The sequence below is a fragment of the Anolis sagrei genome, chromosome 1 (assembly GCF_037176765.1).
Source record: "Anolis sagrei isolate rAnoSag1 chromosome 1, rAnoSag1.mat, whole genome shotgun sequence".
In the NCBI taxonomy this organism is placed as follows: domain Eukaryota; kingdom Metazoa; phylum Chordata; class Lepidosauria; order Squamata; family Dactyloidae; genus Anolis; species Anolis sagrei.
Genome location: NC_090021.1, coordinates 47,911,010 through 47,937,147, shown reverse-complemented (window position 1 = coordinate 47,937,147; position 26,138 = coordinate 47,911,010). Strand labels below are relative to the sequence as shown.

Below are 26,138 nucleotides of genomic sequence, written 5' to 3'. Positions count from 1 at the left end.
CTCTCCCGCTCCATATATGATCTCTGGAGCAACTCCATGGTGTAAGGCTGGGAAAGTGGGATTGCACCACATTTCTATTTAGAGGATGATAACGGTTTTCATAGGAAAACCCCATCCTTTTTGAAAAGTATTAGTAATTACCGGAACATGGAAGGAAACTTGATTCCCCGTAGCCAAATCTGCAGTAGTATTTTTTTTCCTGGTCCGGCAGAATTCAATCTGCTTTTTCTCTTTTTCATATGCAACTGAATTGAATGAATTCAATTTCAGAGAAAATACTTGCTTTTCTGTAAACATCCATATAATTATATTCTGCATCATGACATTAATAGATTGCACTAAAATAGATTGTACTAAAATAAATAAAACATTCTTTCCGTTTTTTTAGATCTTAACATTTATTTAGTGGTAGATATTTTCCCACTTTGCAAAGTTCTCTGTTGAGTCTTCCGATTTGTTATGCTCCATTAAATTCTTCCAAATAGTTTCTGGAGCTTTTTCATGTAGAAAATTCCTTGTTAGTCCTATTCCAGGCTTCACAGTATCATTTGCCATGGGAAGCATTCAACCAGCCTTTGTCAATTGCCCCCAATTTTTGGTATTCTAGGAAAAAAGGAACCCCCATCATTTGTTTTGGCTCTGCGCGTTGTGGGAGCTTGGAATGCCCAGAACGTGTACTACCCAGCTGTTATACTACTGTTTGGAGGTGCAGCCTTAATCAGGGACACAAACCTCCCCTGCAGTGGTCCTGCCAAAAATAAATATGCGGATGGCTACCAAAGCTAGCTAAAACTTGTGGATCCACTCTGTGCTGCCTTATTTTAGCTATTTTCTGAGAGCAAGTCTTGATTACTTTGGACATAGAATAAGAAGTTGTGTTAGCAATTGAGACAAACATGAGTTAATACCTGAGCAGGGATTTGTATTGGGTCATTTGCTCCAAGTTCATGTGATTTCTGGATTTATTGCTTGAACACTCTCTCTCTACATATATTTCTTTGGTCTTTCAGGTTAGAGATGAAGATTACTAAGAGCTCAAGTGGGATACTGCGGCTGTCCTACACTGGCCGTGATGACCGGCACTTTGTCCCCACAGGATTGTACATTGTTCGAACAGTCAGTGGTAGGTTTTTTCCCCTGTCTGCTATGACAGTCAGGATCAAAGTCTGGAATATGCATACTTCGTTGGAGCAATATTGATAACATAGCCCAACCCCAAAAATTATTGCTGTATTGGATTTTAGGCCTGTTTCTGGGATTATTTCAGATACTGCTTCAGAAAATTTCATTGGATAGTCTGCATCAGCTCTAGTTTCTTAGATACAGTTAGCATGATTTACTATGGATAAGGAGATGGCGAGTGGTAGATGACATGTATCTCAAAAACTAGAGCTGATAGGGGAAAACTGGTGCCATTTTTGGAATCCATAGGTCAGAGATACCCTGAAATAGGGCTAACATTTGAGGCACCAAAATGTATGTTGGTCATTGTTGGGGGACTGCTGATATTTTAAGAAAAGTTAAATTGAATTATTTTTTTACTCAAAGAATATTGTTCTTCTTACAACTGTATCCCCATGGATTTGCAGCAAGAATACCATATTTCTTTAATTCTAAGACACACTTTTCCCCCATATAAGCATCTCTGAAAACAAAGTTTATATTACACTTTTTTGTTGGGGGTACTGAAATTAGTGTGTATCTTATGATTGATGGTGTCTTAGAATGGAAGAAATATGGTAACTGAGTAGGAAGGTAGTTCTTAAAAGGCTCCTCCCGATGCCCTCTGGATTTCTCCTGTGGTAAATGTGATGTCAAAGGGTACATCTACACTGTCAAAATAATGCAGTTTGATACCACTTTGTCACAGACAAATGTAGTGGAGTTCTGGGAGTTGTAGTTTGGTGAGGCACCAGCACTCTTTGTGCAGAGAAGGCTAAAGACCTTGTAAAACTACAAATTCTGTGATTCCGTAGTTTAGTGCCATGGAAGGCAAAGTAGTGATATACTTCATTCTACAGTGTAGATGCACCCAGAATTGGTCAAAGTAGTAGTTTGCACACATAGGATCTTCTGGGGTAAATAGAAGGAGAGAATAATAACATGTGGGACCTTGATTTAGTGTTCCTACAGTGGATGAATGCACATGTCAGCAGTCAGGTTTTTGACATACACATAGACTTGCTGTTTGTGTTTCCTATGTTTATGTACACATTTCTAGTTTTGATCTGACCTCTTTGCTTTTCTTCACAGATCCCTGGACCATGGCATTTAGCAAAAATTCTTACAGGAAATTTTTCTTCAACAAGACAACACATACTTCCACATACGAGCTTCCCGCAGAATCTGTTGCACCATTTCAGTGAGTACCATCTGGCTGATAATGCTAAGTTAGTTGAGAAGAATAGGAGGCTAGTGATAATAACATTTTTTACTCCTGTACTACATAGCTCTCATTTAAACTGTGTAGTGGTAAGCTGCTAATGTCCATAGAAGTTACTTTTCTAGGCTTTGCTCTCTTATTTAAGGAAGTTGTAAAAATGTTTTGAACCGTTGTATTTGTACAAAGCACTATATTTCTCATTAGAGCCAGCAATGTAGTGATTTGAGCACGGTACAGCTATGTAGACCAGGATTTGTATTCCCAATCTGCCATAAAAACCCATGGTTCAACATTGGGCAAGTCACATTCTCTCAGCCTCAGAGGGAGTCAAAGGCACCAGCCCTCTGAACAAATCTTGCCAAGAAAGCACTATATGTTTGCTTTACACTCATCAGATGTTGAATGCAGACAGCAACAAATATTTCTCATAGCAATTATCACATCTGCTTTACAATCAGTTTGTGGAGGAAGAGGAGGTTTACTCTCCCAGTAACTCACTGAGGATCCTTGGTTTTGCTGCCATGAAGTACCAGTTTGGAGGTCTTTTAAGCAGAGGCTAGATGCCCATCTATTGGGGTTATTTATTTATTTATTTATTTATTTACTTCATTTATATACCGCTTTCCTCAGCCCTTGGGTGACTCAAAGCAGTTAACAATAGCAAAAATTCAATGCTCAACATCATAAAAACAGTTAAAAAACAATTAAAATAATAACATAATAAACAGTTAAATATCAATATAACATCTCATTAGGTTGCTTTGATTGTACTTTTCCTGCATAGCGGATGGGTAGACGATGTCCCGTTTTCTTCTGACTCTGATTCTATGAATTTCAGTTGTGTTTGTGTCTCAATTATTGGGATCCTTGCTTTGGAGATGCCATTAGTAACACTGAAGTAGTGATTCAGGGAGAAGAGAACAGGATTTGTGGCCTAGGATTATAAGATAAGCCATTATATTTTGGGAAGCTTTCTACAGTAGAATGCTAGGATACATCTATGTGCATCCTGGAGTGCCTTGTAAGCCGCCCTGAGTCCCTTAGGGGAGATGGTGGCAGGATCTAAATAATGATGATGATGATGATGATGGTTATTTGAAACACAACAGGATGAGTCCACAGCAGACACTCTGCTGGTTGTTGAATTGGATCACACGTCGGACACTTCCCAAGTGTCTAGGACTGTGTGATGTATCAGCAAATAATGCGTGCAGATCCCAGTAAGGTGGCCTTCTGCAGCTGGTAGATGGTAATTTATCAGTGTCGATTGTGTTTAAGTGTAGGCCAAGGTCTTTAGGCACTGCACCCAGTGTGTCGATCACCACTGGGACCACCTTGACTGGCTTGTGCCAGAGTCTTTGCAGTTCGATCTTTAAATCCTCATATTGTGTCAGCTTTCCCCGTTGTTTCACGTCAATCCTGCTGTCACCTGGGATTATGACATCGACGATCCATACTTTATTTTTTAGCACGATTGTGAGGTCAGGAGTATTATGCTCCAAAACTCTGTTTGTCTGAATCTGGAAGTCATGCGTGTTCATTCTCTGTAACTCTTTCTGGCTTGTGATCCCACCAGTTCTTTGTTGCAGGCAGATGGTATTTGTGGCACAAGTTCCAATGAATCATCTGAGCAAGGGAGTTATACCTCTGCTTGTAGTCTGTTTGCGCAGTCTTCTTGCAGCAGCTGAGGATGTGATTTATAGTTTCATCTGCTTCCTTGCAGAGTCTACTCTTGGGATCTGTTGTCGACTTTTCAATTCTGGCTTATTTATTTATTTATTTATTTGTTGTTGTTATTATTATTATTACTACATCTAGATTCCTTGCCTGCTTCGATAGCAAATCAGCCTTGCACCTTCAATTGGGGCCTAGTGCTATTTTATCTTTACTGTCCTCTCTTCTTTGGCATTTTGCCCTATAGGTTATATGTAACTTCATTGCTTTATCCATTTCAATAAACAATAATTTTATATGAATTGTTGAAGGCTTTCATGGCTGGAATCACTGGTTTGTTGTAGGTTTTTTTCGGGCTGTATGGCCATGGTCTAGAGGCATTCTCTCCTGACGTTTCGCCTGCACTTTGGCAAGCATCCTCTGAGGATGCTTGCCAAAGTGCAGGCGAAACATCAGGAGAGAATGCCTCTAGACCATGGCCATACAGCCCGAAAAAACCTACAACAAACCAATAATTTTATAAATTTAATAATGGTAAGTATTTCCTATTTATAAAGACAAAAAATGTTGACGGGACTGTTTCTCAGTCAGAAGGCTTATCAATAACATTTGCTACATGTAATACATAGGAATTATAGCGTATCCAAAGCTAAGAAGGTGAAGAGAAGGATTAACAGCATGAATTGGTCAGACAATGAGGATCTCATTCTCAGGAGGTTGTTTTTAATCCTATGAAAAAAATCAGATTAGTGCTCCGATCTGAAAGTGCTTGAGACCTGGGAACTCCTCTGTCAACTGGCTTCTCATCTCTCACTTCTCTTGCACTTGTGAGTTTTGAAAGATTTTGTGAGAGCTCTTTTAAATTAATTTTTTTCAGCTCGCTAAACAGGCAGCAAATAGCAGCTCCCCCTTCTCCCACCCCATATTATACTTATCCCATGACAGCATTTCAGCTGAAATCTCAAGGAAAGCTCTAAAAATGGGTAGAAGCTTATGAGTGACTTTGGTAATGGATGTGCTGTATTGCATTATCGTCTGGGAGCGTTAATGTGGCTGTAATTAGACACTGATCTATTTTCTTGTCACAGTGCTAATACGGCTCTGCTAGGACAGTGTAGCTAAATAGGCTGTGAATATTAAATACCAGTAATTGTTGGACTCGAAGGCTGCCTTGTCTGTGTTTCTTCAAAATTATAGCACTTTGAACTTGGAGGACAATCTGAGCTCAAGAATCTGTCTCAGACCAATAAAAGAGATTCAAAAAATATATATTTTTAAAAAATCTGAATGCACCAAATATCTTTATCTAAACCACTAAACATGCTGAGCAGTTGAGAGCTACTGCTGTGCCTACTCTGTTTGTTGCACTTTTCTAAAATCTTCTGTAGGTTTTTTTATATCGACTCTTACGAGATTGCTTTCCCATACCATCTCAGAAGCCTGAAAAGATACTTTGCTTTCCGTATGTTGGATACTTTCTGTTACCTGTTCTGTTGCTTTGAATTGAGGCAAAAATAAAACTGCTTCTGTTAAAGCAGTGTCCATTTATAGATTTGACTGGCACGTCTGTCCGTGCTGTATTTAGAATTTAGAATCTGAAGAATTGATCTGTGAACTTGGCAAAGTTAGGCCTTCCTCGAGGCATTAGAACAAAGGTAGCAAAAATGTTAATATGACTGATGAACCCATGACTTTTAACTACTGGTACATCTTCAAGTATAAGAAGAATATCCCAAGCCCAGAGTTGGCAGTAAATCCCTTCTGCCATAACGCTAACTGTACAGCCACTCAGGCAAAATACATGAGCATGGCCCTAACACAAATTATGTAGCTTATCTGCTGCATCTTAATACTAAGAAGTAGCAGAAGGTGAGTCTTTGTGGGTTTTTGCATACTTTGGCAGTAAGCGAGGAGATATAATGGTACAGAAGGTTAAGCAATTAAAGATGTAGCCTCCGTAAGTCTCAAATTCCTTCACCTATGAATTAACATTAACTGAACCACATTATAGTACAATTTTTGTAGAAGGCCAGAAGGGGAAATTTTATTTTCAGTCATCTTGACAAAAAGTGGATACATGGCAGCTAAAACTTCATTTCGTTATTTAGTTGCTGAATTTAAACAGTTCCAGCCTAGTTTGCCTATCTGAATGCATTTCCCTTTATGAGCTGGCAAGGAGATTAAGATCTTCTGGGGCGGCCCTGCTCTCCCGCTTCTTTTACAGGCGTAGTTGGTATGGATGAGAGACAGGGCCTTCTCAGTGGCGGCCCTTTGGCTATGGAACTCCCTCCCAAGTGAAATTAAATCAGTCCCCTCCCTCCTGACCTTTAGGAAAAGGCTAAAAACATGGATGTTCGACCAAGCGTTCAATGAGTAATCTATCAGTGCAATAAGAAAAGGTGAAATAGTGCAATGACAAATTGGAATGGCCACGGACTACGATATTGGATTGCGTGATTTTAAATAATTGGTTTTAAGGTTTTATTATGTTTTAATGATTGTTTTAATGTTCATGTTTTTATTATGTGTGATTTTTGTCATCTAATTGTTGCCTTTATATCTAAGTCACCTTGAGTCCCCTATGAGGTTGAGAAGGGCGGGTTATAAATACAATAAAGAAGTAAGTAAATAAATAGATTTATGCTCTGCTGTTTAATAATTTTAAAAAGATTTAGCTAAAACATTGTAACAAAAGTTAAAAAGGGAATTTAAAAAATATAAACACGATTTAAAACGCCTACAACATGATTAGAGCATAGTTTTAAAAAGCATACTTCACACACTACAGTTCCATTTTTAATATCCACACTTCAAAAAAACTTCATAGGTAAAAGTCTTCTGCTGGTGGGGAGATGGCAGGGAGGAGGCTATATAGACTGCCTGTGAGAGAGAGTTTCACACTCAGGCTTTAAATACAGAAATTATGTTTGTAGAAGGGTAAGAAGATATTTTCTTTGTCCTCACCAAATTGTGTTGATACCTTTGGCTCCTGGCCATTGTCCTGATTACTTCCTTGTTAGGTGTAGCCCTTCTGGCTAGTTCAGATGCTTTTCTGCTTTGAAAGGCATATTTCAGTGGGCTTACTTTGTGTAGGTAGTTGAAAAGGGGAGTGTGGTAGAGAAGTAACAGAGCAATACTGGGTCCCATCCTCCTATTCCGCTGTCCAATGTTTTTACTTACCTGTATATAGCAGCAGCAAAGGGACAAGGAAATCATGCTTGAGAATTATCAGTGCCAGATTTTGGAAATTAACCAAACATAACAGTATGTTGTGATACATTAGTGTATATAAAGTTGCCCACACCTTTCCCACCTGATGCCAGGATTTGTCCAAGTGGAGGCTGTAGCGATTGGAGACATTTATATGCAGCCGTGTCCACTGCTCCTTCCATCACCTTCACCATGGTGTCCACCCTAATTTCTGTCTACTTTGTCCACAGCATTTGCTACTTCAGTCGCCTCTTCTGGGAATGGGGAGATGGCGTCAAAGTGCACGATTCTCAAAAAAGGGAAGACCCAGAGAAGCTGTCCAAAGATGCTGTCCTATCCTTCATTCGGCAACATTCACCCTATGAGCAGACTGTCGCCAAGTCTTGGGGGACAGGGAAGGAGCCTGGGTTAGAATCATCAGCTGCAGATTAGCATAAGTTTCTTCCAGCTACTCAGAGTGATCCACGGAAGAGGACATGGATCAAGTGGTGGAGGACTTGGTGGAGAAAACATGAGACAAAGCTGCGGATTGCAAAACAGCATTGTACATATGCTCCTGGCAGTTTTTGCTGCTGGTGACAGAGTTAAGACTCCTGGATCAGTGGATATTTCTCTGCCTTGATGCTCACCATACCTCTCTAGGACTCCTTCCCACCCCTATGGTTTCAACACTTTGCATCTGGACTTCACATAGCAGACAGCACAGCAAATCAAAGAAGAATATGCACACAACTCCACAATGTCACCTGTAAGGGAAGGACCACATGGTTCCTGATGGAGTTCCTTAAGGGTAGGAATGAGGACAAAAGGGAGAGGTAGCTTTTAATGACCTGAGTTTGTTGCTTGGGCTTTTTTTTTTTTTTGGTATGATGAGCCAAATTTGAGTTTACTGAGAAGTTCTAATTCTTGCCCTATCTGTTTTCATGGCTCTGTCCTTTGGAATTTTAGATATGTCTTATCAGGAAGAAACCAAACAGATGGAGGTCTTGATTGTAAGAGTTTTGGTGTACTTGCTGTCAGTAATGACACATGAGATTGATTTTATGCTTCTATGCAAAGTAAATGTATTATGCTCATTTCTACTGCCCCCCCCCTTTTTTTCAGGTTTTACAATCCCAAGGATTTTTCTCTAATGGAATCTCCAAACTCTTGACTAGACCGAGCACCTTTGGTTTGGGATTGAGGCATGCCCAGTAATTTTCCTTTGTTCAGTGTTGGGGAATTGTAGGGCTGAGAAAATGGATGGCGTTCGAGTGATGTATAGATTGGATTGAAAGAGAGGAAACACTTGGATTTCAGCTATCCAGCCCTCTTGCAGGAAAGGAATTTTAATTCCTAAAATAAACCTCTACGTGTTTGGAATGAAAATCCCATATGGAGCAAAAACACACAACAGAGTTATTCTTCAATACTCATGAATCCAGTTTTGTGAATTGGTTTCTTGGATTCAGAGAAGCAAGACTGTGCTTTCCACATATTACGACTTCTTTAAAAAAGAAAGCATGTCTTCTTTGTTTTCTAGTTAATTCAGGCAGTGACAAGCCACAAAAGATTTTCAAAGTCAGTGCAGATACTAAATATTTGCTCATGGTTGCAAGAAGAGGAAATTCACCAGCATGTGGTGCGGGACAGTTGCCCAGGTTGTGCCTTAAAGAAAACTCTTGAGATCTCCTGTTGCAAAAGGCACTATCCAAGGCCCCATCTACACTCATATAATGCAGTTTCAGAATTCAGATAAACTGCATTGAACTGGATTATGTGACTGTAGACTTGTATAATTCAGTTCAGAGCAGTTCAGTCTGCATTATATGAGTCCACGCTGTACAGCAGTGTAGATGGTGCCCAAATCTCAGCCCCTCTCGAAGGAAATGGACAAAGAGACCCAGTGTTCAGTTTTAGGGAAATACATTCTGTTGAGTAAGGTGTGGCTTCACTCAAACTAGATCTCAGTTGGAAATCCATGTAAACCTCCTGGTAAGTAGTACCTAAATCTTCCATTTGTTGTAGTTAAGGAAAACTTAGCCAAGGGAAATAGGCCCAACCCTTTTAATCTACTGTACTTTGGCCGCAAGGTCAACATACATTTTGGCTTCACTTCTGTTGAAACAGTTGCCTTGTTTAATTACTGTCATTAGACATTGGAAGATTAGAAATGAATGGGATTCTATTTTAAAATGTCAAGCTGCTCTTCCATAAGAGCATCAGGAATGGGGGACATGTGAATCAGGAATGGGGGACACTTTGCAGCATGTGTGGACCAGCTCTGGAAATCATGAATGCATCCCCATCCTTGCCCTCAGGCCTCCTGTAGGCTACATACCAACACCAAGCAGATACTACCTGGATGGAGGCTTCAGTTTTGTAATACTTCGTGGAGCAAAACAAAATTGTAGTGTGTGCGTGCCCAGAAATGGCGATTTCTCTTTCCTTAGACATTTTTCCCTCAGCACACACATCTTCCAGTTTATGAAAATGGGTATGGAGCACTTTGTGATCTAAATAAAAGCTGTGTATTGCCCATCCCTGAATGAAAGCGTCATCATTGGAGTTCAGTATATAGTCACATAGTTATTCAATGTGATTTTGGCAGGAATAGGCTCATTCCAAATCATACTGACTTTTCATAAATTATGGCTCTGTTTAGGCCTGGCCAGGACTTAACAGCAAGGCTTAATTTCCAAGTTAAAATAAAGGTAAAGGTTTCACCTGACATTAAATTTAGTCATGTCCGACTCTGGGGGAGTGGTGGTGCTCATCTCCATTTCTAAGTTGAAGTGCCAGCGTTAGCATTGTCTGTAGACACCTCCAAGGTCATGTGGCCGGCATGACCACATGGAGTGCCGTTACCTTCCCACTGGAGCAGTATCTATTGATCTACTTACATTTGTATGTTTTTGAACTGCTAGGTTGGCAGAAGCTGGGCCTAACAGTGAAAACTCACCCCGCTCCCTGGGTTTGAACCGCCAATCTTTCAGTCAGCAACTTCAGCAGCTCAGCGGTTTAACCTGCTGTGCCACCAAGGGGCCTAATCTCCAAATTAGCAGCTGATTTATATTTCAGATAGGATAGAAGGAAAGTAATTAAAATGCACGTTCAGCTTGAGCCCTATGGTGTTAATTTTGTAAAAGTACCGAAGAGTGTGATGTGTATTGGGCACACCTTTCCCTTCAGGATTGTAATATTTCAGGAGTATGTTCATACTCAGGGTTTCCTGTTTGTTGGCTTGGGAGCATTTTCACAGACATTTTTACTGCCTGACCAACCTTCCTCTGGTTTTACTCTATTTCTTGAGTGCTATTGGTGGGGAAGGTTGTATTTTGGGGGACACAATATACGAAATCTTTGTCATCACGTTATTTATCTCCATTGTATCTATTGTTCCTTGCCTGTCATATGAGAGTCAAGATTCTTCCATTCAAAAATGTACTAAGGTCTCTGGTTTTTGAAGGCATATAAAATCTATTTATTTAAAAGCTGTGTACATGAAGAAGCAAACTACTTTAATGGAAACCAGAACCATGTAATTCCAGTATTGAAGAATGGCTTCTTTTTGGTAATTCAGAAGAAATATGACAATTATATGGATAGAATATTAAAAACACTGGGTATGAACCTATGGATAATGTAATCTGATGTCATCTTTTTTTACCCACTTGGGGAGGTCACATACAAGGAGAATGATGTTGACAGAATATGTTTTGTGATGCTCTTGTGGTTTTACTTGTGGTTATTCCCTTTTTCTTTTTGTTTCTTCATTTCCTATATAGTCCTTATAATTCCATAATGTTCATTTTTCTTGGCTCATACAGACTGTTCAAAGAAAAACAAAACTCTGGCCTAAACATTTTATAAATAGTGTGATGAATAGGACTCTGTCCCTTTATGTGCAGTAGGACAGGACAGGCTAAGTGCTGTCTGTATTTATAATATTTAGGCTGCTCTAATTGATATGATTGGTTTTAGTGTCTAGCCTGCAGATGCAAGAATCTAGACTCTGGGCTTTTACTTATGGAGGGATAGGTCCCTTTTCCAGAACTTCTTTTCAGTACTTTAGCTATCAACTAATTTTAGCCTAAGCAAATGAGCCCCCGGTGGTGCAATGGGTTAAACCCTTGTGCTGGCTGAACGGTTGGTGGTTCACATCTGGAGCGCTGTGAGCTCCTGTCTGTCAGCTCCAGCTTTTCATTTGGGGACATGAGAGAAGCCTCCTATAGGATGGTAAACCATCCGGGCATCCCCTAGGCAACGTCCTTGGAGACAGCCAGTTCTCTCACATCAGAAGCGACTTGCAGTTTCTCAAGTCACTCCTGACACACGCACAAAAAATCCTAAGCAAATGAGCTAGGCATTCCAACAGAATATATATATATATATATATATATATATATATATATATAATATATATATATATATATATATATATATATATATATTCTGCAAGCGACTTGCAGTTTCTCAAGTCACTCCTGACACACGCACAAAAAATCCTAAGCAAATGAGCTAGGCATTCCAACAGAATATATATATATATATATATAGAATAGAGGGAAGTTCAAAATGATGCGTTGCATTTAAAATAAAAGTGATCATACAATTAGCCAACTAAAGTTTCCTTACACCAAGACCCCAACTCACTGAAGAAAATGTAGTTTCAGGATACTTAGAATTTGTAGTCTGGTCACTTTAAACAAATCTCAGACAAAGTATGATGTGTAAACAAAGGTATTACTCCAAAGAAATAATCACATTAGGAACGTTTTCTTTCAGGGAATTTGCAGAGGAATTTAAAGGATGACTATAGTAAATATTATTAGAGATAACAACTATAACATCTCCCACTTAAAGTTAAAACACACAAGTTATATACAAAATAGAGTAACGAGACCACAGTTGATTAAAGTGTGTTTCCAGACTAAAAGCACAGGGACGCACATTAACAATTATGAGGTTATAAGTAATGTGGAGTATACAGGCTTCAATAATTTTGGGATTAAAATGCAATTCTTAAAATTTAAACTAGACCCATTAATACGTAGTACTGCAGATTTTGTTATCTGTAGCAACCTGCCATCTCTCTGCAAGTCTTAACAGTTCGGCTGAAAATAGAGACATGGATAGCTGAGCAGCATCAAAGTGTGGTCAAAATGTTGTGGCCAGGCAATAATAAAGCAAACGTTTTTAAAGAGGAAGAACATACAAAGCTATTCAATAGAAAAGCCTTTGAATGTTCAGGTATTGAGGTTAAGGAAGCCTGAAATAGAAAAACCTCCAAAATCAATACAGTACTTGTGTGAGTGAGAAAAGTGCACACAGCGTGATGAGAAACCAAGACATTTAAAAAGCAAGTGCGAAATCAGAGAAACATGCATAGCTGCCCTGGCTGAACTGACAGCATGCATGTTTGAACATGTTCTGTGTTCAAAGGCATTTTCAGAAAGGAGAAGAGGAGGTTGGGTTTCACAATGAGAACAGTGATCTTTTCAGCTTCAATGATCTCTGCTGTTAGATAAACCCTGCCTTATATTTCAAAAGGTTTGTGAATGCTATCAGGTTCAGAAATGTGTTTGGCATCAACTACTGCTTTATCAAATTTGGTTTGATCGGTTGAAGATGTTACATTGAGTTCCATGACAGAACTATATAAACGAATATAGCTTTCATACTTGACACAGGTTCTGTGTTGCGTATGGGTCCTTTCCATGCAATATGAGCAGAGAAAGATGCAAGGACTGGAAGTGGGCACATGAAGCTTAAAGGAAACAATTAGGCAAAACAAAAGGCTTCAACTTTAAAATGACTGATACAGGAACATTCAAGACATTACAGGAGGTTTTTCTAAGAGCAGACAAATGAAGACATTATTGATTACTAGAGTAAATTGTATTTATTAACCCTGCTTCTATGGCTGCTCTGTAGCAGAAATTCACTGACTAGATCAAAGACAGACATTAAAATACAGATACAAAACAGGGGAAAAATCACATTAAAATTATAAAGACATCCACAGTAAGGCTTGTGTGAACAACACAGTTTTCACCTGGTGCTGAAACAGATAGTAAAATGACATCCTGCTGTCCCTTTGCAAAAACTATCCTGTAACTACGGCTCTACTACCAAATAGCCCCATGTTTCTGAAAAACTGTTTGTGCTTTGCTAATTTTCTTCAAGTGTCAGCAATGAAATTGCCTGTGATGACTAAGATGTGTCAAAGTGACTTGGGAAGGTGACTGCACCTTTGAGTTAATCTGGTGAGGGGAGGAAGAACTTGCCATCAAGTAATCACATTGTCCAGCAGGTGTAAATAACAACAACCAAGAGCACGATGGCGGCTGAAAGTGCAACAATCTTGCGATTCTCCTGGCGAAGGACTTTTAGTTCTTTCTCTGAAAAAAAAAACCAATTTTTTTAATCAAGATGTCACTTTTACATCAAAATAAAATTACTGTACTTTTAAAAAATCAAGGTCTCATCCTTAAGCTTTTTTAGGAATGCCTTTTTTTACGCAAGCCTGCCAAACGAGGATTTTAGGTATCTCTTAAGCAGTTTGAAAATGTTGTTCCACTGCCAGAAGCATCTTCTGTTTCTTCCAGTGTTGCCTCTACTAACTGCTGCTGTAGAACTGGAGGACTATAAGCCTTTTAGTCTTCCCTAAGCAATTCCTTTAGTTATCCTTGGGAATGTAATTATATTTCTCTTATTACAAATATATGCCCCACTCTTTTCTGCTACATGCCTTACAGAGGTGTAACTTTTTCAAAGCAAACCAAGCAGATTACAGGGTCTATAATACAATAGTACCGCCTACAGGTTATGTTGGAGTCTGGGAATCCTGTTCTGTGTGAGTTTTTAACTTTGCATTTGATGTATGTCTGGATGAAGTTTTCATACTGTTTTGCAAATTTGGAGTAAAACAATTCTTCTCATGTCACGGTGGGGTGGAAGCAAATTGTATAAATTATCTCTACACAGTTAGACCTCAAATACCGATGTAGGTCTTATGCTCAATGTATTGTTTCTGTTTGCTAATTAATCCTTCGAGAGATAGGCAGAAAACAGAAGAAAGGGAAATGGCTCCTGTATGTCCAGATGATGTGCTGTAATATTGACTGCTGGAATAACTTTAGGAGGATTGTGGTGGGATTCAATTTGGTATCTCAGAATAAAACACAATGATTCCATTTGGAGCCCAAATTATTATTCCTAATTGTATTTATATTTTACCTTTATCCAAAACCAGAATTTAGGGTGGCTATGGTTTAAATGTTATTCTAACTGGGAAGAAGATTATGTCCAGTCCACATGGTGGATAATCAAAAGTGATGAGTTGTCATTCAATAACATCTGGGGACCTACATTGAGTAAGAACTAAAGAGCACTGACCACTATGTAAAAAAATTACTTTTGGGCTTCTGTTTTCACAGATTCTCTGTTTATTAATTCAGTGGCCCTCTGAAGACAACCATAAGGCTGATGTGGCCCCTGACAAAATGAATGTGACACCCCAGCTTTAAAGCAAAACCATAGTGCTGAATACAACCTAATAGTTTAGCTTAAAAACAGATGAAAGCTGATCCCAGACCAGAGTGTGAAAACGTTCATGGAACTATTTTCTCACCAGCATTCTGAACCCTAATATACTCTTACCAGTGGTTCCCAACCTGTGGTCCGTGGACCACCAGTGGTCCAGAAGAACTAAAATATGATCCCCAGACTCACTGTTGCAACGTGAGCGACTGGTCTCATGAAACCCTCTTATAGTGCTGAGGCTTATTAAATATGGTTTTCTCTCTGGGCGAGCAGATGGCGACTACTGGGTGGCATATGTTCAGTATCAGAAACTAGAGCTGATGTGGTCTATCTAATGTAATTTTCTGAATTGGCACCCTAAATAACCAAACCGAATTGAAAATTGACCAAAAACTGATTCATAACCCTTTTGGTGCTAATGTAGGGGAGTGGTCCCTGGTCAAAGTGCTTCCTGGTCAAGTGGTCCCTGGTTGAGTTCCTGGTCAAAAAAAGGTTGGGAACCACTGACTCTTACCGACAAATGCAAACTATTTATTTATCAGTCTGTGTGCTGTATACTATTTTGAGCTAAAGTAAAACTGTCAGCTCAAAAGTAATTATTAGATGACACAAACAGGTGGCTGCTGGACTCGTGAACTGCATGAGTAGTCTATGCTCTTTTGCTCTGGGGCCAACCGGTCTTTGCTAACTACATCAATTGGACGCTTCCCTGCTAATTTAATTGCCTGCCAGCCCAGATACTTCACAAAGAAGACTCTGCGCCTTCGCTAATTATTTAGAAAACAGCTGCCACGAGTTCACTGTGGCGGTGAATAAGCTCAGTAGCTCCCCATGGCTACAGGCTAAATTTGTAGTAACCATTTCCATCTAACCTTACTTGAGGATAAAATGGGATCACCCTGAGGTGTTCCACCCTGAAATCTTTAGTGGGAGGTTGAAATATATATAAATGTCATAAATAAAGCAAGCTTCAGATTAAGTCAAGGGCTGCTCTGCGACTGTGCTGCAGTTGCTCTCCTACACTTGCTTTGCGGTCCTATTCAGCAATCAAGCCTATTCAAAGACAATTTCAGTGCTTTTGTAACTCCTGGGAGAGGTTAGGTTGTGGGGACTGCTTATTTGACAATAGAGTCATTGTTGCTGACTGCGGCAGCATTAGAGGTCAGAGCGCAGTGCCGCTTGCAAGTGCCAGAGGAGTATGATTTTAATGGGAAGTCTTGGGTGTTAATACAACGGCCTGGGCGGATGTCCCTTTACATCCACCAGCTCCCCGAGGAAGGCAGCTTTGCTGAGATGAACCCCTTGCATTAAAAATGGGCAAAAGGTCTAGCCTTTGGCTGACTGATAGTTCTCATTTCAGACAGGAGGCTATTACAGGATGCCTCTCCTTGTGCCAGAATGGCATATGGCTTCCTTCCCTAACCTTACGAACTCAAGATTAAATTGTATCAGGAGAACCTGGAGGCACATTGATCTTGAACCTTAGGAAGATGCTCTGCTGCTGGACTCTTGTTAGTGGCAGAGAAACTAAAACGTCCTTCCTATGAGATACTTAAGGGGAACTTTCACAGACATGTATCATGAGTAGATTCAAGACTGGAGAATATGAGTCCTCTGCCCCATGGAGTTTTTTCTTATGCCAGGACCAATTTTCCACATCACCAAATCTGTATTTTCCACAAAACCTCAAAAGGAGACCCTTTAGCATATTATTACATTTTTTCTCCCAAGTTTACCTATATTTATCTGCCACTGCAATTTTAATATAATTAATAATGTGGAAAGGCCATAAAGGAGGCAAGGTTCTTATTCAGATCCAGAGAGGAGCAGGAAAAATGGCTCTTTCTTTTCTGTACAAAACCGATTTCCAATAATCCAGCAGGTGGCACTCCAACCTAAATAGCCAAGGATATCTGGTAGGCAAAGAAAGCAATTATTATCTGAGCCTTTCCAGGCATCAAGGAAAAGAGCAAGCATGAAGGTAGCAGCCCCTCTGTATCACAATACGGGTCTGTCCAGGAGTGGGAGGGAGTCATTTTCCTGCAAAGGAGACTGCTAATCCTCAACTCTTCTTTGTGTACTGAAGAAATAGTCAAGAACTAAAACCAAAGTTTATGACATGGCAGAGGTCGAAAAAGCAAGGGTTTTTGTTGGATTTTCTGTGTATTTTCAAAAGCCAGCAGTACATGACTACACTGAAACCAGAGGTGGGAACTGTATAGCTTTCCAGGTTTTGTTCATCTGCCATTCCCAGCAGCCCTAGCCAGTACAGCCAGATCAATGGGAATATTGGGCCATACAAGTGGGCCATACAATTCCCACTTTAGGCAGGAATTAAAAGCACAAAATCTCAAAAAATTCTAGGAAGAAAGGGTCTCTCAGCACCCCTAATATCTTACAGCACAATTCTTATTCAACCACAGTGAACATGGTGATTTCAAATGTATTGGACATGCCCCACTGAGGAAAGAATTTATTTTTTCATTGTGTTGTCGACAGGAACCCAGTATTTTTTCATTGGTTGCTCACAAAATGTCATTCACTGCAGTTGCTAATGAGAGCTCATTTCTTGATGAGATGCTGCGACTCCGGTGTTTTTCTTTTCCCCAATTAGGCTCTATTGACTTCGTGCACTCCTTGTTGCTGTCTCTATCAATTACTCACTGCAACTCTATCAATCATTTCTTGCACCTAAGATGCTGCTGTGCATCTTCCCGGGGCAGGAGCTTTCAACCACAGTCTGAAGCAATCACTTCCACTATCCTCTTAAATCTTTACAGCCTCCTCAACCAAAAACTTTATCCAAATGGTTCCCCTTTGTGTTGTCGAAGGCTTTCAAGGCTGGAATCACTGGATTGCTGTGAGTTTTCCGGGCTGCATGGCCATATTCCAGAAGAATTCTCTCCTAACATTTCACCCACATCTATGGCAGGCATCCTCAGAGGTTGTGAGGTGTGTTGGAAACAAGGCAAGTGTATATCTGTGGAACGGCCAGGTGTGTGAGAATAAAACTCTTGTCTCACACTTGCCTCAAACAGTCAAGAGTTATTTTCTCCCACACTAGACCTTCCACAGATATATAAACCTCCCTTGCTTAGTTTCCAACAAACCTCACAACCTCTGAGGATGCTTGCTATAAGTGTGGGTGAAACGTCAGGAGAGAATGCCTCTGGAGCATGGCCATACAGCCCAGAAAACTCACAGCAATTCAGGTTCCCTTTTGTCCCACTACATGCTCTTCTTGACTCTACAACTGACAGAAAAATCATGCCAAGACTTTTTAAAAAACTGATGGAGGGCAAGGGAGGGGCACACAAAAATAGAGGCCATTGACTGCATATGAATCAAGGGCTGCAACATACTCACTCCTGCTTGAGTGCAAAGCACACCACTATGATTTCTTTGGGATGATGCTCCCAACAAGAGCTTGACCTTCTGTTTCTGCAGCTACAGCCTGTTTTATTAAGGTATGTTAATGGACTTAATTTGTATTGATTCATTAAAGGAAAATTCTCTCTCCCCCCCCAAGGATGTAAAGCTTTTAGGTGTGTTCTACATTCTGAAACTAATGGAATGAAAACCACCTCAATGGAGAAGAGGCTATTTGATAGATATCAAATGCTAATGTAGCAGGAATGACACCAGTCCTGTATAAGAAAAAAAGTATGAGCAGAACTTCTTAAACTCTGAGTCCCAACCCCAAATGGGGTCTCCTTAGGTCAGTGTTGTGGTTGAGAAAGGCTCCCCCCCCCCCCCAATAGAGTTGGAGCAGCGGTGGGTGTAAAAAGAGGAAAGGAAAAAGCTAGTCCAAACTGCTAAGGGAAGGGGAAAGCCCAGCAGTCAGCAGGGGTGGATGAGGAAGGATAAAAGCAGTCTGACAATTTGGGGGGGGGGGGGGGGGGGGAGGAAAGACAAAGGAGGTATGTAAGGGAGGAGGAGGAACTCCTGCCAGCCCCTCTAGGCATTTATTGTCCTTCTCCTCAACTGCCCCCACCCCTTTGCTAGAAGGAATTTATTTTTGTTATTCTAATATATCTGCAGAGTTTGGCTTACAATATGATGGGCCCTCTGTATCCAAAAATTCACCCATTCACACTTGACAATATATCTCAAAGCTCAATTCTGCCATTTTATATAAGGGGCATTTTACTGATGCAAACCATAGCCTTCAGCATCTGCTGGGGTTTGGTTCCAGGACCCATAGTGGATATCAAAATCCATGGATGCTCACATACTATGATATATAAGGGTGATTCCATTATATTACAACACCCTTATATCACTAGCTGTCCCCTGCCATGCGTTGCTGTGGTCCAGTCTGTGTATATGTGTTTTATGTGGGTATATATGTGTATTTATTTGTGTATATGTGTATATATGTGTGTTTGCATATATATATGTGGTTGTGTGCATAGGTTGTATTTAGTTATTTATTTATTTTTTTACTTTTTTATATTCTGCTGTGTTTTCAGTGTTTTTATGAGTGATGGTCATTGTGTCCAAATTTGGTGTCAATTCGTCCAGTGGTTTTTGAGTTATGTTAATTCCACAAACGAACATTACATTTTTATTTATATAGATAGCATGTGAGCATCCATGGGTTTTGATATCCACTATGGGTACTTGAAACAAATCCCAGCAGATATTGAAGGCCATTGCATTTTACTTCAGAGTTTAATTTTGTGTACTTGGAAGTTAGGCCTACCCTAATTGTTACTGCTGTGGGACAACTGGTCCTCCATATCCACAGATTTAACTATGACACATCCCCCCCCCCCTATAAAAGTTTAATTTATATATCTATTTTATAAGCCTATATATCTGGGGTCACACAAAAAGGTCTTGTGTAAAAAGTGGTTGCAAGTATGAAAACGTTTCAGAAGCCCTGGCCTAGAGTACAGTACTGTAGTAAAATGAAAGGTTAAGGCAAAGACCAGGAGATAGATCAGGCATGGGCAAACTTTGGCCCTCCAGATGTTTGAACTTCAACAGCTTAGCGGCTATTAGGAATTGTGGGAGTTGAGGTCCAAAACACCTGGAGGGTTGAAGTTTGCTCATACCTGTGATAGACACTTCAAATCAATTCAGTTCCTGCATTGATATGTGTATGCATATAGGTGGCTATTCTGGGAATGAGAACTTTGGATTACATACGGCAGAACCAACAGCGACACGCACACTCTTTCCAGTTCTCAATGTAGGCCTGATCTCAGCTTACTAGGATGCAAAGATCAACTTCATGTAAGGAAGCCTGGAATTGTTTTGCTACCAACCATTTAGCTTCTTGGTTTGAAAAAGAAGATTGGAGACTGGCTGACAGTTATTTAGCACAGCAAGACACTAATCTTGTGATGGTTCCTTCAGTAATGATCTTAACAACAGCTTCTGTTAGAGGAATGCTCACATGGCCTTTTACAATGTAGCTTTTACAATCTTCATAACCTAACTGACTGGCTTCCTTTTGACTCGTCTTACCAGTCAGGATGAGTAAGGGTCCATCAAACAAATGGCTGGCTTTACTTCTCCAAACATCTTCTCCACATTATCTCTTAAGAAGATGAAACTCATCCATCAAAACCACACAGACCTTGGTCATTACCCTTGAGCTTACTCTTAATGCAGAACCTTCCTTAGAACAGTGTAAGCTATATCTCCCTTCCTGGACAACAAAATTAGATCACAAATGTGCCTTCAGATAGGACCAGATATTAACTGAGACAGGTCCATGGCCATGTAATTCTGAACTGACCTAGAATGATCAGTTTGGAGGAAATCAACACCACTGCCAAAGTCATTTCATCTCAGCCAAGGAGACCATTAGGTTAAGTGTCAAAACAACTGAATCCGAATCTCAATTTTCTGTCTATTTCGGTCCCCCCATCTGGAGCAAAAATCCAAATATTGCCGGTTGTGAGACACGAGGTCTTAATACAGTGTATATACACAAAAGCTCACTATGGATTGAATAATGTTGTTATTAGGTCTATTAGATCAGTTGTTGAATGATGAGTCAACAAATATATAAATTTAATTGATTCCATGGATTTACTCCAGTCAATAATAGAATCATACAGCTGGAAGAAACCACAAGGGTCATCCTCTCCAACATCCTGTCGTGCAGAAATACACAATGAAAGTACTTCCAAAAGATGACCATCCAGCCTCTTCTTAAATTTTTTTAGAGGAGACTGACTCCATCACACACTGAGGCCAATAACAATAGGAATTTTTCTTATGACGCCTATATCCCTGTCTATAGGCTTTTGCCTGCAGCTTCATTGCAAATCGAATGAGCAAAGGGCAGTGGTTCTCCACCTGTGAGTCCCCAGGTGTTTTGGCCCACAACTCCCAGAAATCCCAGCCAGTTTACGAGCTGTTTGGATTTCTGGGAGTTTTCAACCTGGGGACCCACAGGTTGAGAACCACTGGCATAGGGTCAAAATGACCCTTGTTATTCTTGCCTAACCAAGCTTCAGTTATGCATGCCAGGTTGGGTTTGTCATTCAGGATTATCATCCTTGACTATGACTTGACATTGTGGACTGATGCTTTACCATCTGAATATGTTGAGGTTATTATAAGCCAGGAAGAGCAACAACCACAAGAGGTCTCCTCTCCTCTTCTTTCTCCACTAGCCTGCAGTGTCAGACTTTCCCTTGCATCTTATAAACGGAAAATGCAACATCCTTTCTTCTTTCCCTCCCTTGCCTGAAAGTAACACATAAATAGCCCAGCTTTAAAAAAAATTCAAAAGCTTAGCATTCGAAGCTGAAATAGTCAGCATCTTCAATTCTGAGAAATAGCTGTGCTATTTAAACAGAACTGTATATCTTTTGACCACCCACTCTGTATTTTTTAGTGTTGCTTTCTCATGCTCTTTGGCAAGGAGCACTCAGGATCTTTGGCCCTGCAAATAATTTCTGCGCCCATCATCTTTCTTCACTGGCCAGACAGGTTGGAGCTAATGGAAACTTTAAACAAGCACCATGAGGAGTCCTGGTTCTTACCATATTAAAAGAAGTCATTTAGGGACTTCATCCCACAGAAATGCCCTTACACTACGTGGGACAAAACCCCACATGATGTAAGGGCTCTTCTGGTGGGACTCCATGGAGCTCCATTTCTGCAGTACATGGAAACAGAGCCCTAAACCCATCTTCAACAGAAAAATGAAAGAAAGATGGGTATTGACATGGTAAGGATGTGGGATAGCTTGCCATCCCAGAAGACAGGAAAAGACAGGAGGGAATGGGGTAACATGATTCCCTCCACTTTCCCCCCCACTTGTGGGATGAAGTCCTTAGATACATCTATTAACACCCCCTCCTGGCAAAAAAACCCAAAAACAAACCCTCAAGCATAGTTGAATGACTTATTTCAATTTCTCTGCTTCTCCGTTTCCTGAGTCTACCATGTCAAATGCAATTTAAGATGCATTTTATGTGATTGTAGTTTCAAAAGAAATGACCATGATACATTTCTTACCATATGCTTCAGCTTTGCTTGTTAGCAGACATTTTTCTTTCTCCAGTGACTCTCTGCAAGAATAGGAGGAAGATTTTTTAGATATTCTGGGGAAAAAGATGTAAAATACAAGGAAAGATTTCCGGAAAAAATACTCTGATAACAAAGATTAAAGTTTTGTGACACAGCCGGTCAACTGGGAAGCTTATTCCTTGGATCCTATTAGTAGTCCTAATGAAGCTAGACACACCAAATCACTGGGATTTATGTAATTATTGACTTACCATTCAATAATTGTGTCTGTTCTAGAAGGTGCTTCCAATAGTATTCAGGATTTATTTTGCCACATTAGGCTCTACTGGTGATCATACTGTCATAAATAGTAAAAAAATAAAATAACTAGGTGTTTTTAATGTGAGTCAAGCATTGAGAGGGTTAAATGGATGCAATATCTCAAGCAGGCCTCTGTAGTAGATTATCTCAGTGTGAGGTAGGCCTTAGTCTGTGAGAAGCTTCAGTGAGAGAAGCCCCAGGTTGAAGGTCTCATGTGTAAAGCTGTTGTGTGAAGCTCCTGAGTAAGTTCAGTGTGAGGGGAGGCTCTGTGAGAGTGAAGCTGTTTATCTGCATAAAGAAGCCCAGCGTGGAAGCAAAGAAGGAAGTGTAAAGAAGTTTATTTATGTTACAGAAACCTTGTTCTTGTAAATAGTGCAGCAATACTACAAAGAAAAGCCTCCTATGGGAGAGAGAACACGGATCTCTGTGTTTTTGTTCCTTTTATCACTTTGGGCTACTGGTGCTGCGTCACGTTGCTGCTAACAAGTTACTCCGCTGTACATTTGTAGGGAAGGTCTTTTGTTAATAAGCCCACTCTCTCAACACGTACATCAGATGAACACTCCTTTATATAAACCTAGTATGTGTGAGAGCATGTCTTTGTCTAACAATATCTTTCTACTATTTTAAAAAACAACTTCATACAGGAACAGTAAGTCCAGTGATAGCTACAGCTACATTCTGTGATGGTAAAGCTCAGACATGAGCTCATTACCTTATCTACTACAGTAAAGTTTATTTTATTAATTTATTTCATACACTTTTACCCCGCCCTTCTCCCCCTAAGGGGGGACTCAGGGCGGCCTCGCATAAGCACCGTACGATGCTATCATCATATAAATAGTCAACAAATACATTAAAACAATTCATTAAAACAATAGAATAGTCATGCCAGTTAAAACCAAATCCAAGTCTGGGGTTAAATCAATGTCGCAGTATCCAAGTCTTCTTTCCAATTGCTGCTGTCCACTAATCAAACGCCTAGTCCCAAAGCCAAGCCTTCAATTTTCTTCTAAAGGACAGAAGGGAGGTGGCCAACCTGATGTCCCTGGGGAGAGAGTTCCACAGATGGGGGGGCCACTGCCAAGAAGGCTCTGTCTCTCGTCCCCACCAACCAAGAGTCTCACTTATCCAACAAAAATGGGTTGGCAGAATATTGGATAAGAAAATGTTGGATAATAAGGAGAGAATAAGGAAAAGTCTGTTAAACATCAAATTATGTTATTATTACATTTTGAATTTTAAAATTAAGCAGCAAAACATCATGTTTTACAACAAATCAACAGAAAAAGCAGTTCAAAACATGGTAACGTTCTGTAGTAATTATGTATTTACGAATTTAGCACCAAAACAGACAAGGGCTCTTTCTTTCTCCCACCCTGACCGCATTGGATAATACAGAACGTTGGATAAGCGAAGATTGGATAAATGAGACTCTACTGTATTTAGGAAAGCTCCATCCAAGCCTGCCCCTTTTGAGGGGTTTCAAAGATAACTTTAGGGTGGGATGGTCTTGAATCCATGGAATGTTCTCAGAGAAACTCACAAAAAATGAATTTTCTTGCCCCTTTCTCTTCATTTGCAGAATCTCAAATAAGCAACTCTGACGTGCTTCATGTGCAAAGAAATGTCCTACATTGAATTTACTTCTGTGTAGTAAGTTGTATGTGCAGGTACATGGAATATTGCAGTCAAGAAACTTTGGCACATTACTTTCTCTGTGCCTCTGGTTATCATGCTTCATTCCAAAAGACGTGTTAGTAGCTCAACAGCAATGTTATATTTTCCAAGGAGAAGGATAAATCCAGGGCTTGCATTGTTAGCTGTGCACCAGATGATTAATTAATCCAGTTTTTAAAGCAGGAGAACAAAACAAATCGCCTGAAAATACACCTGCAGCAATGGCTCCATTACAGCAGGGAGGACAGAACAGCTTTGGTGTGGCTAGAAATAAACATGCACCAGCAAATTATCTGCCAGTTCCGAGCAAGCTCTGTGGTATAGTTGGGAATGGCAGTGAGCATAATAGGGTTTTGTTTCTCCTGAGAATAAAGCAGCAGCCAGAATGAAAACAGAGCCAAAACAGACTGCAGAGTGAGTTAAGGAACGAGCATAAGATGTGTTAATGTTGGGAAAGGGAAAAGAGGGACTCTTAGAAGCACATCAGAGGATGAAGAAATAGAGATATCAACCTGTTAGAAAACAGACACATTCAGCAAATTCTAAAGCAGCAACCGAACAGTTACTATAAGAAAAAAGAGACGGGGAAAATTACAGTGGAAGCTTTGAAGATTAGAAAGAAATAGAGCTCAGTTTTTCACAGTATGTTCAGTAACAAACCAAACGAATGGTCCAATCAGTCTATCCCCCGCCCCCACCTTGCAGACTGTACTTTAGGGATGGGTAATATATTGCTTTCTAAAAAGGTGGGTTAATTCAAGTTCCATCAGCCCCAATCAGTGAGTGAATGAAGATGGGGATGCAGTCCAACAACTCTGGAGGGTCACATATTCCCCACTCTTGAAATAGGGCGGAAACAGATGTTAATGGTGCAGCTATCACTTGGTGGCTGGCATTCTGTTAGTGCACATGTGTCAAACTCAAGGCCTGTTGGGTGAATCCATATCATTTTATGTGGCTTTCCAGAGGCTGGATTACAACTCTATCATCATTAGACATCATGAATAGAGCTGATGGAAGTTGCGATACAGCAACATCTCGAAACCTGCAGTTTGTTCTGTTTAGTCAGTTTAGTGGGTTTACGTTTAGATACAAGGTTTGTGGATATGATGTCTGACTCTAAAATGTCCTTTAACTTTTCCCCAACTTCAGAGCCACAAGTACTGTGGAGTTGCAATTCCCATTATTCTCTGTCCACATGGGAGATAATCAAAAGTGATGGGAGTTGCCATTTGTGAAGAACCCTTACCTTTAGCAGCCAGAATGTGGGGCTAGCAAAGCCCTGGCAGCCATCTTAGGACAGGGAAACAGGGAGATGCCATCTCAGGTCAGGTTTTCTTAGAGGGGGCGTGTCCTAGTCCAGTAAGCAAAGAGAAGATGGCCAGGATTGGTTAAGAATAGGGGGCGGAGCCTAATATTCAAATAGAGGGGAAAGTGTACTTTGTGCATTTGGAGGCTTGAGTTTTGGCAGTTAGGATTTGTCAGTTGGGGAGTTAGTTGGTGTTCACAGTTGGATAGTGCTAGCTAGGAGAACTGGGTTAATCTTTTGTAGTATTCAAGGGCTAGAGGAATTAGCCAGGAATACTGACAGTGGAAACAGGACCTTGCTTATGGTCTCTTTTTTTTATTCCTGAGGAAGGCTAGGCCAAGCTTGTTTGGCTAGATTTCAGAAAGTGGGAATTTGGTTTGGAATTATCATCAGGGATTAGTTTCCTGAGATAATCTCCTGTTTGTTAACTCTAGATTTGAACCCAGTATCCATCTGAGGATTGTACATCAAAACATAACTAAAAGCTTTTGTGCCATTCACTTACAGGAACCATTACGTATTTGTACCAGAAGAGTTTAAGCCTGTTAAATAAACATT

General features: G+C 40.2%; 2 protein-coding genes across 3 annotated transcripts in view; one reads left to right on the top strand and one right to left on the bottom strand.

Annotated features, from left to right (window-relative positions):
* Window positions 1-10,895, top strand: part of CMTR1 (cap methyltransferase 1) — a 40,382-nt gene extending 29,487 nt beyond the window's left edge. For both annotated transcript variants that reach the window (XM_060754075.2, XM_060754073.2), the window contains exons 22-24: window positions 1,011-1,123; window positions 2,254-2,362; window positions 7,498-10,895. In XM_060754075.2, the coding sequence (XP_060610058.1) occupies window positions 1,011-1,123; window positions 2,254-2,362; window positions 7,498-7,699 (424 nt within the window). In that variant the 3' untranslated portion in view covers window positions 7,700-10,895. The remainder of the gene's footprint in view (window positions 1-1,010; window positions 1,124-2,253; window positions 2,363-7,497) is intronic.
* A 2,230-nt stretch (window positions 10,896-13,125) lies between these two features.
* Window positions 13,126-26,138, bottom strand: part of CCDC167 (coiled-coil domain containing 167) — a 51,049-nt gene continuing 38,036 nt past the window's right edge. Inside the window, exons 3-4 of the mRNA XM_060754077.2 lie at window positions 22,280-22,332; window positions 13,126-13,650 (exon numbers count right to left, since the gene is read on the bottom strand). Coding sequence (XP_060610060.1) covers window positions 13,547-13,650; window positions 22,280-22,332 — 157 coding nt within the window. The 3' untranslated portion in view covers window positions 13,126-13,546. The remainder of the gene's footprint in view (window positions 13,651-22,279; window positions 22,333-26,138) is intronic.